The sequence below is a fragment of the Phacochoerus africanus genome, chromosome 11 (assembly GCF_016906955.1).
Source record: "Phacochoerus africanus isolate WHEZ1 chromosome 11, ROS_Pafr_v1, whole genome shotgun sequence".
NCBI classification, from domain to species: domain Eukaryota; kingdom Metazoa; phylum Chordata; class Mammalia; order Artiodactyla; family Suidae; genus Phacochoerus; species Phacochoerus africanus.
In genome coordinates, this window is record NC_062554.1 from 36157723 (window position 1) to 36175278 (window position 17556).

The following is a 17556-nucleotide window of genomic DNA, read 5'->3' on the forward strand; positions in this document are numbered from 1 at the left end:
ACTCATGTCCACATGGATACTAGTCGGGTTTGTTAACCACTGAGCCACGACAGGAACTCCATATCTACTTTTTTCTAAAACTTGAGTCCTCTGGTGGAAGTATCATTGCAGTTTCTACTTCTTTCCAGAATTACTCTTCTCTATTAAATAAAGAAAGGCACATACACCTCTCCTCATTCTTAGTATATGGTGTATTGCCTCGATTATAAAAAGCCTCCAAGTTGTGTAAGAAAGGAATATTTTGAAATATTTGTATTGATGTTTACAAAATGAATTTCTAATGTTTACATATTTTATTTTTTTTGCAAGGTGGTTTCTAATTCTTTGCTTTCAACAATCAATGGCTAGTTTGATCCATTATTGAAAATAACTTTTTTAATGGAGTTCCCATCGTGGCACAGTGGTTAATGAATCTGACTAGGAACCATGAGGTTGTGGATTCGATCCCTGGCCTTGCTCAGTGGGTTAAGGATCCGGCGTTGCCGTGAGCTGTGGTGTAGGTTGCAGACGCGGCTTGGATCCCGTGTTGCTGTGGCTCTGGTGTAGGCCAGTGGCTACAGCTCCTATTCAACCCCTAGCCTGAGAACCTCCATATACCCCGGGAGCGGCCCAAGAAATGGCAAAAAGACAAAGAAAAAAAGAAAATAACTTTTTTGTTAATCAGTATGTGTTTCTTAGCAAATAACTCAGGAGGTGTTGAATGAATTGAATAACATCAAAAGAAAAACTTCTTCTGGTCCTATCTACTTACTTATGTGATTAAGATTTTTCAGGGAGAAGACATTTATAAAAATATAAAAAATGGAAGTAAAATTGGTGATGATTCCTGAGTTCATAATTGGGAAGAAAAAAATTTCATCCAGTTGAATGCATTGAAAAATTTTGCATATGCGTGTGTTTTATACATACACAATGTAATTATGTTGATTTGGTTAGGTGTGGACCTATAGTAATTTAGATAACTCATTTCTGCTAACAATTAATTTTATATATACATAATGAGTTTTAAAATGTTGAATTTAAATTACATATGTAGTTTAGAGAAATAGGATCAAGTGTAAGTGCAAGTCCTTCTGGTATAGAGTACAATACAGTGGTTTTAAAGTTTCATTGGAACAGTGAAATAGAGATGTAATTTCATTGTTTAAGGAAATGTGTTTACAGGTTTTTAAAAATGGCTGATATCATCATGGAATTGAGGTTACATTGTATATGTTTCAGAGAGTGAATTTACAGTTTATCTTAATGCATTTAATAAATGTTTTCACTGTTAACTTACAAATATGCAAGGGTTTACAATTTTTTGAAATTGTTGAATAAAGAAGTGTTTGAATACAGTCTAGGAAAGATCATTGACAAAGCTGCCACTAGAGTGAGGCAAGGAAGCACTAAGGTTTCACAATTTAAGGTGGTCCCACTCTACAAGTGCACTTTTGGGAACCTAAGAGTGGTGCCTCCTTAAACTGTGCATGTTAGGTGTAGCCTTGCTTACTCCAATCGTGTTGAATTTATACAAGAAATCTGTTTGTGAAAAATTGGCTTAGAAAAAATATTTGCCAATTTGGTTGTTTTTCATTAACCTCTTTCGATTTGTTTTTAGGGTGGGATTAAAAACTCAGCCTGAATCAAAATGTCCTGAGCTGCTTGCCAATTATTGTGACATGTTGCTAAGAAAAACACCATTAAGCAAAAAACTAACCTCTGAAGAGATTGAAGCAAAGCTTAAAGAAGTGGTACTTAAGTTTTCTTTTGATTTCAGAATTTTAAATTTTCTTTGAATTTGTGTTTTGTTTATAAGGCTTTCTGTGATAGTATCATTTTTTTAAAGTGTATATCTATAAGCAGCTAATATTATGAAATTCATTTTACCAGTGAGGGTCTCTATAGAGCAATTATTTTTCTTCTTGGGGAGAAAAAAAAATTTTTTTTTGTTTTTTGGCTGTCCTGTGGCATATGGAGTTCCTGGACCAGGGATCAGATCCCAGACAGTTGTGACCTCTGCTACAGCTGCAGCAACTCTGCGTCCTTTAACCCACTGTTTCAGGCCAGAGATTGAATCTGCGTCCTAGTGCTGCAGAGACACAGCCCCTTTGCACCATATTGGGAGCTCCTTTCTGAAAATTTTTATTCTATAGCTGCCAGAAAGGCAAACAGCATTTAATTCTTCTCCTTTCTTGATTATTTTTAAAAGTTAAATTCTAGCTCCTATTAAAGGACCAAAAGGTGGGGGGAGAGGGGCGGGGAATGGAACTAGCTGATAGTGTTTGGGATGATAGTTGAAAGAATGGGAGTTTTTCACTTCTTTCTTTTTGTAAGAGCCCAGAATAAATAACCAGGGATGAATGAGTGTAGATTAAAAAATTGATTTCTTTCATTTGTATTTGTGCTGTTAGCATAATGATATAAGCTCAGGAAACCAAAGAGGAAAAAACTAGTAAGGAAAGATATAGAGAAAGTATAGACAAAAAGAGAAGATTAGTGTTAGAAAAAAGTGAAGAAGATACGTGGAAGGAAGAATTGGGGTAGAACCATTGACTTTCATGTAAAATTTTATTTCATTTTAATGTAAAATCTCAAAAATTGATGTTTATAGAGATTAAAAGATTATTTGGTTACCATCTCAAATTTGCTAACTTTTAAAGTAGTATGTCAGGACTGGTTATTTTCAGAGATGGACAATTTTGTAGGTCACTATCTGTATATGCTGATATGAATTTCTGAAATTTGACAGTTGAGGATATAGAAAATTCTAAATGAGAGTGGTGGTTAAGAGTGTATATAAATGAAAGTAAACTTTGTTTTCTATACAGCTCTTGGTACTTAAATACGTACAAAACAAAGACGTTTTTATGAGATACCACAAAGCTCATTTGACACGCCGTCTTATATTAGACATCTCTGCTGATAGTGAAATTGAAGAGAATATGGTAGAGTGGCTAAGAGTAAGTAAATGTTTAAAAAATATTTGGTTTTCTTAAGATAGTACATGGTTCGTATGTGTGCTTAGGTTTTTGGTGATATTGTTAATGTTGAAATAAAGGAACATTTTATAAGAATATAGTATATTCTTATAAAGTAAGGCATATTATCTTTTTTTTTTTTTTTTTTGCTTTTTAGGGCCATTGAAGTTCCCAGGCTAGGGGTCAAATCAGAGCTACAGCTGCTGGCCTACGCCATAGTCACAGCAACACAGGATATGAGCCGAATCTGTGACCTACACCACAGCTTACCTTAGCACTGGATCTGTTGCACCACAATGGGAACTCCTATTACTTTAATAAAGACTTTTTTTTTGGTCTTTTTAGGGGTGCGCCTGGGGCATACGGAAGTTCCCAGGCTAGGGGTTGAATGGGAGCTATAGCTGCCGACCTACACTGTAGGTCACAGTAATGCTGGATCCTTAACCCACTGAGCAAGGCCAGGGATCGAGCCCTCATCCTCATGGATACTAGTCAGGTTCATTAACCACTGAGCCATGAAGGGAACTCCTTAATAAAGACTTTCAGTAAAGCACCTTTGCTCTTGCTTTGCTTCTTTTGTTTCAGTCTTTTTGTATCTCCACTCTCATTTAAACTGACCTTCTGGACAAATCATTTTTTAGGTGTTTTTTGTACTAAATATTTGTCCATAGAGATATTTGTAAATAGGTACATCTGTAAAGGAAAAGGAACCAATAGGTAAAAAGTGATGGCCTGTTTAGGAGGATCAATGCTAATTAAGACTAAATTCTTATAACAGAATATTTTAAGTCTCTTCCTTTTAGTTCATTTAATGGAATTTGAGTTATATTAGCATAACATCAATGAATATGTCTTTCATTTATTTTTATGGTATTTTATATATAACAAAAAACATTGTAATGTGTATAGTTATATGTTATATATATGGTTTTCATTTATATGTGTATTTCACATTACAGATTTTCAGAGAGCTCTGCTTTGCATGGTAGTGTGGAATATTAAAAATGACTGTGCAGCTGATCTCAGTATTAACAGTCAGTGGGAACAATTACTGTTTTGTGACTTAAATTTTTTTTTCTTTTTAGAGCTTCACCCAGGGCATATGAAAGTTCCCTGGCTAGGGGTCAAATTGGAGCTATAGCTGCTGGTCTACACTATAGCCACAGCAACGCCAGATCCAAGCCTTGACTATGACCTATACCACAGCTCATGGTAATGCCAGATCCTTAACCCACTGGGCAAGGCCAGGAATCAAACCCACATCCTCATGAATACTAGTCAGGTTTGTTACCATTGAGCCACAATGGGAACTCCGTGACTTAGAAATTTTTGTCAAAATATTAAAAACAATTACTATCTGTTGTAAATATAGAAGAAGAAGAAAAATTAATACAGTTGATATATATTTATTAGTACACTATAAAACATACATTTTCAGATTTAAAGTGTTTTATGTCTTTATAAAAAACTTGGTGGCGTTCCTATTGTGGCTTTGCGTGTTAAGGACCCATTGTTGTCTCTGAGAATGTAGGTTCAATCCCTGGCCTTACTTGGTAGTTTAAGGACCCAGTGTTTCCTTGTAGATTGCGGATGCGCCTCAGATCATGGCTGCGGCATAAGTCTCAGCTATAGCTCTAATCTGACCCCTATCTTGGGAATTTCCATATGCCACAAATGCAGCCATTTAAAAAACAAACAAACAAACAAAAAGAAAGAAAAGAGTAGTTAGGAAAATATTTATAATACTGATGTCTGATACTATATCTAGAATATAAAAGAACTCTTTTTTTTTTTTTTTAATTGTATTTATTTATTTATTTTGCTTTTTAGGGCCTCACCCGCTGCATATAGAGGTTCCCAGGCTAGGGGTCGGATCAGAGCTACAGCTGCTGGCCTATGCCATAGCCACAGCAATGCCAGATCCAAGCTGTGTCTGCTACCTACACCACAGCTCATGGCAACGCCAGGTTCTTAATCCACCGAGTGAGGCCAGGGATCAAACCCGCAGCCTCATGGTTCCTAGTCAGGCTCCTTAACCACTGAGCCACGAAGAGAACGCTTCCGTTTTATTTTCATTTCCAACATTATTTTCTTCTTTTTTGGGGAGGTACACTTTTATCATCTTTCTTGCCCAGTTACCTCTTTTAGTTATTCATTTTGGTAAAATGTTATGTGGATTTATCACTCAAAGACATGAATGCAAGAAAATACATGCTTTGCTATCCATAGGTGAGCTGAATAAACTGGTAACAGATTTTGAAAGAAGTATTGTGACTGGTGCCTGATATGATGTGCCTGTTATTTGTTAGTGATTTTTAGGTTGAGGAGCTAGAGGTTACATTTGTGCTTTATGTATTACCCTCATTTAATATGTAATGGTAATTGAAAGTTGAACTGTGTTGTTGGGGGGCTGGTGTTATTTAACTATATTGTGGTAACTGAAATTAATGCATCCTGGATTCATGCACAGAATGCCAGGATTGCCTGAATATTCTGTTTATTTTCTAAGAATAAAATTTAATAGGTATTAGATTATAAACATTCTAATAAATAAAAGAAAAATTTATATTAAAACATCTAACACTTAGTTTTCCATTATAATTTTTCCTAATAGTTTATCAGATTATGTATTATTTATTACTTCTTCTGTCTTTGGTTTTCATAGGAAGTTGGTATGCCAGCAGATTATGTAAACAAACTTGCTAGAATGTTTCAGGACATAAAAGTATCTGAAGATTTGAACCAAGCTTTTAAGGAAATGCACAAAAATAATAAATTGGCTTTACCAGGTATTATTTTATAATTACATACATTTTTTTTTTACTTTAAAAAAAGAATATCTTTGTTTTCTAGTAAATTAAAAATGTTTAAGGAGTAATAGATATAAAGATATTCAGAGCCCACATTCTTTGACAATATCCTGCAAAGCAGAATTTAGATTTGCTAATTCTTAATTTGAAACAAACAGACACTTTTTAACAAAATCTTTAGTCTTTATTTATTTTTCACCAAACTTAGCCTCTGTGTTTGTATTTTAAATTTGATCCATTGTTTGTAAACCAGCTATAATGGAAAAAATAAAAATCATTGTTAAAAAAAATTATCCATGGTCAAGAGTATTGGCTTAATACTTTCTGATATTCTTTCCTATAGCTGATTCAGTTAATATAAAAATTCTTAATGCTGGTGCCTGGTCAAGAAGTTCTGAAAAAGTCTTTGTCTCACTTCCTACTGAACTGGAGGATTTGATACCTGAAGTAGAAGAATTCTACAAAAAAAATCATAGTGGTAGAAAATTACATTGGCATCATCTCATGTCAAATGGAATTGTAAGTAGATGGTGTGTTGGTTCAGATATTGGTTTGGCTGAAAGTAGCAGGACTCCAAATAAGATTTGCTTTAACAAGATAGATCTTTGCTTCTCTCACAAGTGAAAGTTTGGGCAGGTATAGTGGATCTATTCCATAAAGTTAGGGACATAGGCTTCTTGTTATACCACCATCCTTAAGGTATTTCCTTGCCTGAAGAATCCAGTATGATCCTTACTATATCTATCTTCCAGCTCAACAGAAAAGGAAAGATGAATATAGTTTCCTTTAAGGCAACTTTTAGAAGTTTCCCCCATTATTTCCAACTCAAATCTCATTGGTTAGAACTTGGTCACATGGCCACATTTTGTTCAAGAGACCTGAGAGATAAGCCTTTACTCTGGGCAGTTATTAAGGTCTGCTAGTGTTTTTATTACCATATAAGAAAGGAAGAGAACTCACTGTCCTTTTTATATATATTCTCATATAAGAGATATTATAGTAGGTAGTAATCATCAAGAGATTCTTATTCTTTTAAATTATTTTATCTATTGTAGATAACATTTAAGAATGAAGTAGGTCAATATGATTTGGAGGTAACAACATTTCAGCTGGCTGTATTGTTTGCATGGAACCAAAGACCCAGAGAGAAAATCAGTTTTGAAAATCTGAAACTTGCAACTGAACTCCCTGATGCTGAGCTTAGAAGAACTTTATGGGTTAGTTTTTTATGTTTGTTTTTAGAATTGCATTTTCTCATGTAGCAAGAGGTTGTGTTTGCTTATAATAAGCTTATGAATTTATAGCAGTTTCAAATGACTTTTAACCAGGAAAAATATACAAATGAAGTATTTATGGAAAATAAATTGAAAATAAGGGAGTTCCCGTCCTGGCGCAATGGTTAACGAATTCGACTAGGAACCATGAGGTTGTGGGTTCGATCCCTGCCCTTGCTCAGTGGGTTAAGGATCCGGCATTGCCCTGAGCTGTGGTGTAGGCCGCAGATGCTGCTTGGATCCCACGTTGCTGCGGCTCTGGCGTAGGCTGGCAGCTACAGCTCTGATTAGACCCCTAGACTGGGAACCTCCATGTGCCATGGGAGCGGCCCAAGAAATGGCAAAAAGCCAAAAAAAAAGAAAAAAGAAAATAAGCAAGTTCCTAAGACAGAGAATGGCAAAAAGAGAGTGAGAAAAAGATTGAGTTGGTATTTAAATATTACCTGTGAAGAACATGACCAGAGATTTCATGTAGAGAATGTATCCAAAGATTTTGTGATAACCAGAATTCTAAGAATTGGAAAACCTTTTCCTTTTAAATCTCATAAAATGTGCTTATTAGTCTCCTGTTCAGAACTTCATTTTTTGGAGTTCCCCTGTGGCACAGTTGGGTTAAGGATCCGGTCTTGTTACTGCAGTGGTTCAGGTCACTGCTGTGATGTGGGTTTGGTCCCTGTCCCAGGGACTGCCACAGGTCACAAATGTGGCCAAGGGAAAAAAAAAAAAAAACAACTGTATTTTGCCCCTACTCCACAGACCTCTTAAGAGTTCCAAAATAGGAGTTCCCATCGTGGCGCAGTGGTTAACGAATCCGACTAGGAACCATGGGGTTGCGGGTTCGGTCCCTGCCCTTGCTCAGTGGGTTAACGACCCAGCGTTGCCATGAGCTGTGGTGTAGGTTGCAGACGTGGCTTGGATCCCGAATTGCTGTGGCTCTGGCTTAGGCCGGTGGCTACAGCTCTGATTCGACTCCTAGCCTGGGAACCTCCATATGCCGCGGGAGCGGCCCAAGAAATAGCTAAAAAGACAAAAAAAAAAAAAAAGAGTTCCAAAATAAATTGTTACCTAGAGAGGAACAGTTCTTTTATAACTGGCAATGGTGTTTGCTGTGGTCATTTTTTTGATCCTGTTATAAAGAGAGCACTTATTACTTCCTCATAACCAACTTTTTTCTCCTCATTTTTTTTTTCCTCGTTGTGCATTTACATTGTTATATTTGTGGAAATACCAAATAAAAGTTTGAATTATGAATTTGTGCTCATAATCTTTTCTCACCTATATTGGTTATGTTGGGGAATTGATCTTAGTATTCTATACTGTGGATAGAAGCTAATTGTTTTCTCTTTATTCTCAATAGTCTTTAGTAGCTTTCCCAAAGCTCAAACGGCAAGTTTTATTGTACGAACCTCAAGTCAACTCACCCAAAGACTTTACAGAAGGTACCCTCTTCTCAGTGAACCAGGAGTTCAGTTTAATGTAAGGTTTATGTTGGTTGATGTAAAATAAAAATACCTTGTTTGAATTTTAATGTTTTGTTTTTAGCAAAATAATTATTTTCCTTACATGATATTTAAAACATACCTGTATACTATCATCACTTTAGATTTTTTACCATTTATTTGTTTATTATAAATATTAATGACCTGGCAGTGTTAATTACTTCTTTACCTATTTTTCATGGATACATTTTTATCTGACATTATACTGTATTACTTTTCGTCTTTAAAATAAACATCTGGAGGTTCTATGTGGCTGAACAGGTTAAGGGTCTGGCATTTTAACTGCAGTGACTTGGGTTGCTGCTATGACATGGGTTCAGTCCCTGGCCTGGGAACTTTTACATATTGTGGGTGCAGCCAAAAATAAAAAAGTAAACAAAACAAGACCTCAGTAAGTCCCCCAAATAAACATAATTCTCAACTTAAAAATAATTAATTAAATAAGCATCCTTTTGCACTCTAAAGCAGCTTTATCTACACAGAATTTTTTTTTTTGGTGGTATCACAGCACGAGGAAGTTCCCAGGCTTGGGATCAAACCCAAGCCACAGAGTGACAATGCTAAATCCTTAACTGCTAGGCCACCAGGGAACTCCATATAACAGAAACTTCCTTGAAATCCAGTGAGAAAATATACTGAATTACAACTCACATATCTTCAGTTGCCTAGTCATTTTCATAGCAGTATAAATTATATATTAACTTTGTTATTATGGGGAGTATTTCTTATTTCATTAACAGAGCTTTTATCATCTTTGAGGGAAATTGTACAGTTCTTTTTAATAAAGCTGTATGTTGGTTATTTGTTTTCCTGTAACAGTTGCTGAATATTAATTTTTAGAATATTCTTTTAGATGTTGTTGCTATAATATGTTTAAAAGACCTTTCACTGTAAAATATTTGATTTAATGTTTTCATAGAAAAAATGCAAAAGTTCAGAAAAGGGGTAAAATCAACTTGATTGGACGCTTACAGCTCACTACAGAAAGGATGAGAGAAGAGGAGAATGAAGGAATAGTTCAACTAAGAATACTGAGAACCCAGGTTTGTAATGTTAAGAAGAATGTCTAAATTTTGAAAAACGTTGCTGTTTTTAATCTTCAGATTCTTTTTGAAATTAAAGAAATGTAGGTATTCAGACTTTTTGTACAGAAGAGCTAATTTTTATTTTACTCAAATTTAAAAGTTGTATTAATAGCATTCTCTTAGTTGCTGGAAGAGATGCCTATGTGACCTCGTGGTCTCTAGCGGATTTTTTTGGTTGGGCAAAACCTTAGTTTTAGGTTATGCCTCTCTTTGACCATATGTCAAAAAGAATAAATATATTTCAGCAGCAAGTTACAATTCTAGGATTGAATATTTAAAATTTTATTTAATTATAAGACTTCTGATTCCATTGTAGTGTGAAATCAGGAAACATTTTAAAACTAACATTATGATACTTTCTGAACATGATAAAGAATACCTATTTCAAACTAATGCATGACTGTATTAGCTTTAGAAATACACTGATTGGGAGTTCCCATCGTGGCGCAGTGGTGAACGAATCCGACTAGGAACCATGAGGTTGCGGGTTCAGTCCCTGCCCTTGCTCAGTGGGGTAACGATCCGTTGTTGCCGTGAGCTGTGGTGTAGGTTGCAGACGCGGCTCGGATCCTGCGTTGCTGTGGCTCTGGCGTAGGCCGGCGGCTACAGCTCCGATTCGACCCCTAGCCTGGGAACCTCCATATGCCGCAGGAGCGGCCCAAGAAATAGCAAAAAGACAAAAAAAAAAAAAAAAAGAAATACACTGATTAAAACCAAATTATTCCAGAGTTCCCATCATGGCTCAGTGGAAACGAATCCAAGTAGGAATTATGAGGTTGCAGGTTTGATCCCTGGCCTCGCTCAGTGGGTTAAGGATCCAGTGTTGCCGTGCGCTGTGATGTAGTTCGCAGATGCTGCTTGGATCCTGCTTTGCTGTGGCTCTGGCATAGGCTGGCAGCAACAACTCCAATTATAACCCTAGCCTGGAAATCTCCATTATGCCATGGGTGCGGCCCTCAAAAGACAAGAAGACCAAAAAAAACCCCAAGTTATTCCACTTTTACCACTTTCATTTAATCTTGAAACTATTGGCCAATGCTATCAAATAGGAAATGAGGAAAAGATTAAAAATTTTCACTACTTACAGATCATATATAATATGATAAAGGAGCAGAGAAAAAATAAAAATCAGGTGCTGTTCTATTTATCAATAAACACAAACTGAAAAAAATAAAAGAAGAAACCACGGAATTTACAGGCATTTCTTTAAAAACCAGTGTGTAGAACCTATGTGAAGAAAGGACTTCACCTGAGAAATTCAAAAGGAGTTAAGAATAAAGAGAAAGATGATATTCTTTTTTTTCTCTTACCAAATGTTTTTATTGAGGTATAATATAGTACTACATAATGCACATTTTGTAGTTTTCAGTGTGTTTTACTAAATGTGTGTACTTGTATGACCATGACCTCATAAAATACAGACCATTTCTGTCACCCCAGTAATTTCCCCATGTTTCTTATCCAGCCAGTCTCTCTCTTCAACCCACCTGATTCCTCTCTCCATTGCTGAGTTTTGCCTGTTCTCTGTATTCATACAAATAGAATCAGATGATGTATTCTTTGTATATGACTTCTTTTGCTGAACATGAAATTTTTGAGTTTTGTGGCACAGTGGGTTAAGGATTCAGCATTGTCACTGCAGCTTCTTGGGTTACTGCTGTGGCACAGGTTTTATCCCTGGGCCAGGAACTTCCACGTTGCCACGAGCACAGCCAAAAAAAGAAAAGGGTTTAAAACATGAAATACCATATTGTTAAGTGATCAGGCTGAATAACTTCAATTAGCTTTTCACATGCTAGTACCAAGTTTACTGAATTTCGTATAAAAATTCAACTAGGAATATTTTTGGAATTTTAAAAAAGTGAGTCCCAGTTTTATGACAAAGAATAAATAAGTGAGAGTGATTGAGAATGTTAAAAAAATTAAGAATAAAGTGTCAGTGGTGGTAGAACTTGCTTGTGTCAAATATTAAAACTTATTTAGGGAGTTCTCGTTGTGGCTCAGTGGTAACAGACCCAACTAGGATCCATGAGGATGTGGGTTCAGTCCCTGGCCTTGCTCAATGGGTTAAGGATCAGGCATTGCTGTGAGCTGTGGTAAAGGTCACAGAAGTGGCTCAGATCCTGCGTTGCTGTGGCTGTGGCATAGGCTGACAGCCATAACTCTCATTTGACCCCTACCCTGGGAACTTCCATATGCCTCGGGTGTGGCCCTAAAAAGCAAACAAAACAAAACAAAACAAAACAAAAACTTATTTAAAAATATCTAAAAATAAAACTGTGACAGATTAATTGAAGAAAGTAACTCACAATTAAACCTATTATATAAGTGTAGATGAACTTTGCAATAAAGGAAATAATTTCCATGGCCCATGGAAAGGGAATATATTATTAAGAGATTTTGGGAAATTTTACTTCTGGGAGAAAAAGGGTGATATATTCCTAGTTTGGCTATACCAGGATAAATGCAGATGGATTAGAGTTGAGACATGGAATGGAAAGGTGAGTATAGTCATCCTGCAAGATGGACAGAGAAAATGAAGTTTTCTATTTTGTCTAAAACTGATTCATAATTATGCCCAATTTACTCATCCAAGTCCCTTTAGATAATGCTAATGTCCCTTTAGCTGATGTTAAGACTGTTTTACTTTTCCCTGATTCTACTCCATCCATCCCCATTCTTTGTTGTTTTCATAAATGGCATCTGGATGTATTGAGGTTGAGAGAGATCCCCTTGACCTCATAATGACAGTGAAGGGATTGTCATATCTATATGACAGTAGAACAGTATTCTAGACAGTGTTTTGGGTGCTTGCTCTTGTCAGCCACGGAGTGCTTTATCTGTCACCTATGGGAATTTGACTTTCTGTTGCTGATGTGTGTAGCAGATGAACTATGACTTATTCTTTTCCAGTTGGTAAAGACCACATGGCCTCTTTCCTGCTCTGGCTGCTTGTTCTCTGCTCTTACTGAGCTCTTGAGCCCTCTGAGACTTTACTGTATCTTCATTATGGCCCCTGGCATACATGGCACACTGTCGTTATCATCTCCTGTTAAAGGATTCCCTCTCTAAACTCTATCTGCATAGTATGGGAACTAAGAGTGTTTTAGGAGTGCAAGTTATTTCCATTATATCATGCCACTGTTCAAGTGACCTCCAACGTATTAGATGGGGACCAGGGCCGGAACTCCTGTGGTCTCTTTTTTTCTCTTAACATCTCTAATACAACCACCACTTTCACCTCTACTAAAGCTAGAATAGGAGAAATTGGAATAGTCACAGTTATTCCTCGCCTCCTTCCTGGTTTCTGTAATGTACAAGTGCCTGAAGGGACAGACTTTTTCCCTCTCTTTCTGTTTATCTGGACCCTTAGCATAAACCTCTGATCAAGAGCCTGGGTCTGGACATAACTGACAATGGCAGGAATTCACCTGACCTCCTGGTGGTAGTGTAGGAATTCTCATGTCTGTACAGGGGAAGTTGAAGGTACTTTTCTCATGCTGGATGGTCCATGACTCCCAAGATAATTGCCTTGTGTTAAAATATCAGCACATTTTCTGTTTTACATTTCTTTGTAACGAATTCTAATCTCCACTAAGATAGACGAATGCCTTTTTTTGACTATGGAGACAGCTTATACTGGAAAAGGCAAAAGAGAAAATAATAGTAATTTTCTAATTATCCTTATTACAAACTTAATAGTAATTAAAGAAATCACCAAGGAAACCATTGATAAAATTGACTTAGATGAAAAGTGCTTATTATTGTAGAACATTAAAACACTTGACTTAGTACAAACCAAAGATAAAGAGTAGTAATAATTAATTTTTAAAACAGACACAGGAGTTCCGTTGTGGCTCAGCGGTTAACAAACCCAACTAGCATCCATTCAGCCGTGGGTTCGATCCCTGGCCTCACTCAGTGCGGTAAAAATCTAGGGTTGCCGTGAGCTGTGGTGTAGGTTGCAGATGTGGCTCAGATCCCTCGTTGCTGTGGCTGTGGCGTAGGCCGACAGCTGTAGCTCCGATTCAGCCCCTAGCCTGGGAACCTCCATGTGCCATGAGTGTGGCCCTAAAATGCAAAATAAAAATATAAATAAAAATAAAAAGTAAGTAAAACAGAATCAACTGGCCTTTGCTACTATACAAAATAATAATGGTGAGTAAAAGGGACAAAATATGTATAAGGAATTTTTTGTATCATAGTTAATTCTTAATTCAATACCAGATATATACTGTGTTCACAGGTAAGGGAAAAATTTTAAACATAACATAGTGTGAAAAAAAAGAATAAAAAGAAATCACGATTAGATGTGATTTTCTTTCAGCAGAGAGGTTATGGGTAATTTTGCTTTTCCTTATTTTTTAAAATCTCCATTATATCCAGATTTTATTTTTCAGAGTGAAAAAAAAAAGCTATTTTTGTTAAGTAAAAGGTACTGGTCTCAAGATTAGTCCATTGATTGGTAATCATTTGAATAGATGTTGGATAGAGAATGAAATGCACAAAAAGTCATTTTTTGTTTTTGTTTTACTTAAAATAATTTCATATTTCATTTTTATTTTTTCTTTTAGGAAGCTATCATACAAATAATGAAGATGAGAAAGAAAATTAGTAATGCTCAGCTGCAGACTGAATTAGTAGAAATTTTGAAAAACATGTTCTTACCACAAAAGAAAATGATAAAAGAGCAAATAGAATGGCTAATAGAGCACAAATACATCAGAAGAGATGAATCTGATATCAACACTTTCATATATATGGCATAATTTTGAATATTTTGGACAATATTAAGAACCCAAATTTTGAAGTGCTTGGGCAGAAAAGTTGTTACAGTTTGTGCTGGAGGAAGGTTTATCTGGACTTTGATTACATAAATATTAAAATCTGCCTTACCTAACAAAACAACTCTACTTTGCCAATCCCATTAGTCAGCATGGTGGCATCCCCTTCATGTTGCACACTCATTAACAGCATGCTGTTTTGTGGAGAAACTTGCATTCATGAAGAGCCCACTATGAACTTTGAAAAATAAATCTGATTTATACCCACAAGAAGAAATGCCGTTGGGAAGGGTGAAAGTGGGGTTCTTGTTGCCTTTTTTTTTTTTTGGTTTGTTTCTCTTTTTATCCTCTCTTACAAAAATGTACTTGCACAAGGAAGGATCTTCAGATGTTTGTGCACTGAAAAACGCTGTTATGTTTTGTTTTAAAAATGCAATTAAAACTAGAAGTAGCACTCTTGGTTTCTTTTGATCGAAAGAGTGAGCTGGTCTACACAACATTGGGACAGGGCAGATGTAGTTGGAAAGATAAGAATTTAATAGTATCAAATTTTTTGTTCAAAGATTGTTTCAGTATAATGATTTTATTAAAATGGTGACTTAAAAATGGTATTAAATTTTTCCAACTTAAAAATGTTGACTTTCTTTAAGCAGGAGACTATTGTTTTTGTTGTTTGTTGTTAAATGATAGGGTTTTTTGTTTTTTTTTTTTTTTCTCCCTTATATGGCTGGAGAGCTTGTTTTGAAAAAGTAAAGATTATATTGTTATTTCAGTTGTTCAAAAAAATGTATGGAGATAGGTAGATCATTTCAATTTGCAAAAGAGCAAAACAAGCATATTAAGTGTTTACTAGGACACTTAATATTTATATACCTAATATTTATTATGCCACATTCAAATTTATTAAAAATAAGACAGAAATCTCCTGCTCTAATATAATAGTTATGTAACTGACTTCTTAATCTGTAGTATAGAAATATTTTGAAATTTTAAAGTCTCATGATGAGGATTTTATACCCTCATGTTTCTGAAAAGGAAGATATTCTGTTTTAAAAGGTAATAATTAGGTATCAGTCACCTAGGAGGAAGAGAAAAGCCACAATGTAAGACCTGGAAAACATAAGCAAAATTGTTGCATTCTGAGTATGAGCTGTAAACTTGCCAAATGTATGTACATATATATTTATATATTTTAAAAATAAAAATTTTAAAAAATGTTCAGAAGGCAACACTTACCTTGTTCCTTTCAGTCAATCCAAAGTAGCAACTTACTAGTTGCTGGCAACTGAATACCCAGAGTAGTGGAGATTTTAGGACATGAGGACATGAACAACTTGAGAAAAAACTTACTCCTCATTGGGAAAGAATGGCTCAACATGGATTTTATTCATTGTGGTGCACGTTTCAAATTTTCTTGCAAATTATTTTATATTTTATGTGATAGTATTATTTTAAATGATTTTGATGATAGTAGGAAATGGAGTGCTGGAGTGTTGAAAAACATACAGTATTATTGCAGGGTGCTTTCAAGAGCATTTCATGGAATCTGTCCCCAGTCCCAAGAAGCTTTGTGAGCTTCCTGCTGAAAGGCAAGAGAGCAAACTTAAAACATTTAAGATTTTGCTGGTTATAGTCAAATGCCTATTTTGAAACTCGTAGGAAATTGGAATTTTGTTTCTAATTTAAAAATCTTACACTTGAGCTCTAAGGTAGCATGTGTCAAATTATTATATCAAGCATATTGTGATGAATTAAACTAAATTAGTACTCACTGTTTTCTCTAATTAGATGACTGTTACCAGTACACAAAATTGAAAATTAAAAAATGTGATAATTTGGTAAAAATTCTGGCCCTTATTTTAATGAATAGTTTGATATGGCATATTTGCTTATCCAATACAAGAATGCCAAAAGAGTAAACAATGGAAGGAAAAACTACAGGCCATTTCTTAAAGTTTAAGATTATTGTTGTTTTAAACCAGAATTATTCTCAGAACTTTTTTGGCATGTCTAATCTTTTTAGTCATTTAATTTAAGAATGAGAGCCACAATGTTTTGATTTATAAAGGCAAAATTTAATGCAAAAGTGGGTAACTCTAAATCCATAGCAAAGTTTTCTATTAAATTTTATAAATTTTTAAATAGCTAATTATGTCGTAATTGTATTTTGGGGAATAGAGCGGCAGCAAATACTATGTACTTAACAGCTTTCATCATTTTTTCGTTGTGTATACAAAAGTTTATCTTAACTACTTTCTGGTGTTTATGAAAACCATTTAGTTGACAAGGTGCCTATACCATTGTTGAATTTTCTTTAAATATATTTTGAAAATAGATTTGCTAATTTAAAAGAAAAGAATCGGAAGAAAAAGTGTACCAGTAATTTGCTGAAGGTACAGGATCACAGTTCGTTTCCTTTAAGTCCCTTTTCTCTAGTGCGCACTAAAATTAGTGCTCCCTGAGCAGGGATGAAACCTGACATAGTTAAGGGGAAACTATGTATACATACACATATATGTTTTCTTCATGAGCAGTATGGCAGTAGGAAACTTAAAGGTTAATTTAAGCTTTGAACGTTCATCTTCTAGTGTCAAGATGGAGCCATCTGGAAAATGTTAACCTTTGTTGCCATATCATTGCAGAGTAAGTAGACAGGAAACAATACTTAAAAGGTAAAAATACAGAACAATTATAATGCTTACAGTGAGTTAAATATTTAGACTATTACTGTTCCAATGGTTTAATGAGTATCTTGAAATAAATTCTGAAGTCTTCCAATTTTTACACTTACTGGAGGGGTCCCTGCATTCTGTCATTTTATTTAAATCTCTTATTTTGTGCATAAATGTTGAAATTTCCAAAAATGAAATGTTAACTCTCTTATTTTTACCTTTTATTAAATTTAATACAAAATATGACCAGAGTAGTTTAAAAGTATTTTGCATTATTTGCAGTAGCATGTTATTGGCCCTGCTCAAAGGGCAGATTTTAAAAATTCAATTGGGTGAAAGATTTGCTAGTTTTCCAGAAAGATTTGCTGTCTTAAACTCAACATTTTTTTTTTTCCTATTTTCATGTGAATGACTGGGATGCTATCTAATAAACTCTTCCAAGGTCATGTTTGTGAAATAAACATCACATTGA

General features: G+C 35.1%; 1 protein-coding gene across 1 annotated transcript in view; it reads left to right on the forward strand.

Moving 5' to 3' along the window:
• CUL5 (cullin 5) overlaps window positions 1–16554 on the forward strand; it is an 86839-nt gene extending 70285 nt beyond the window's left edge. Inside the window, 8 exon segments of the mRNA XM_047752156.1 lie at window positions 1601–1733; window positions 2811–2942; window positions 5626–5749; window positions 6114–6289; window positions 6826–6987; window positions 8402–8520; window positions 9463–9586; window positions 14203–16554. Coding sequence (XP_047608112.1) covers window positions 1601–1733; window positions 2811–2942; window positions 5626–5749; window positions 6114–6289; window positions 6826–6987; window positions 8402–8520; window positions 9463–9586; window positions 14203–14397 — 1165 coding nt within the window. The 3' untranslated portion in view covers window positions 14398–16554.
• The last annotated feature ends 1002 nt before the right edge of the window (window positions 16555–17556 follow it).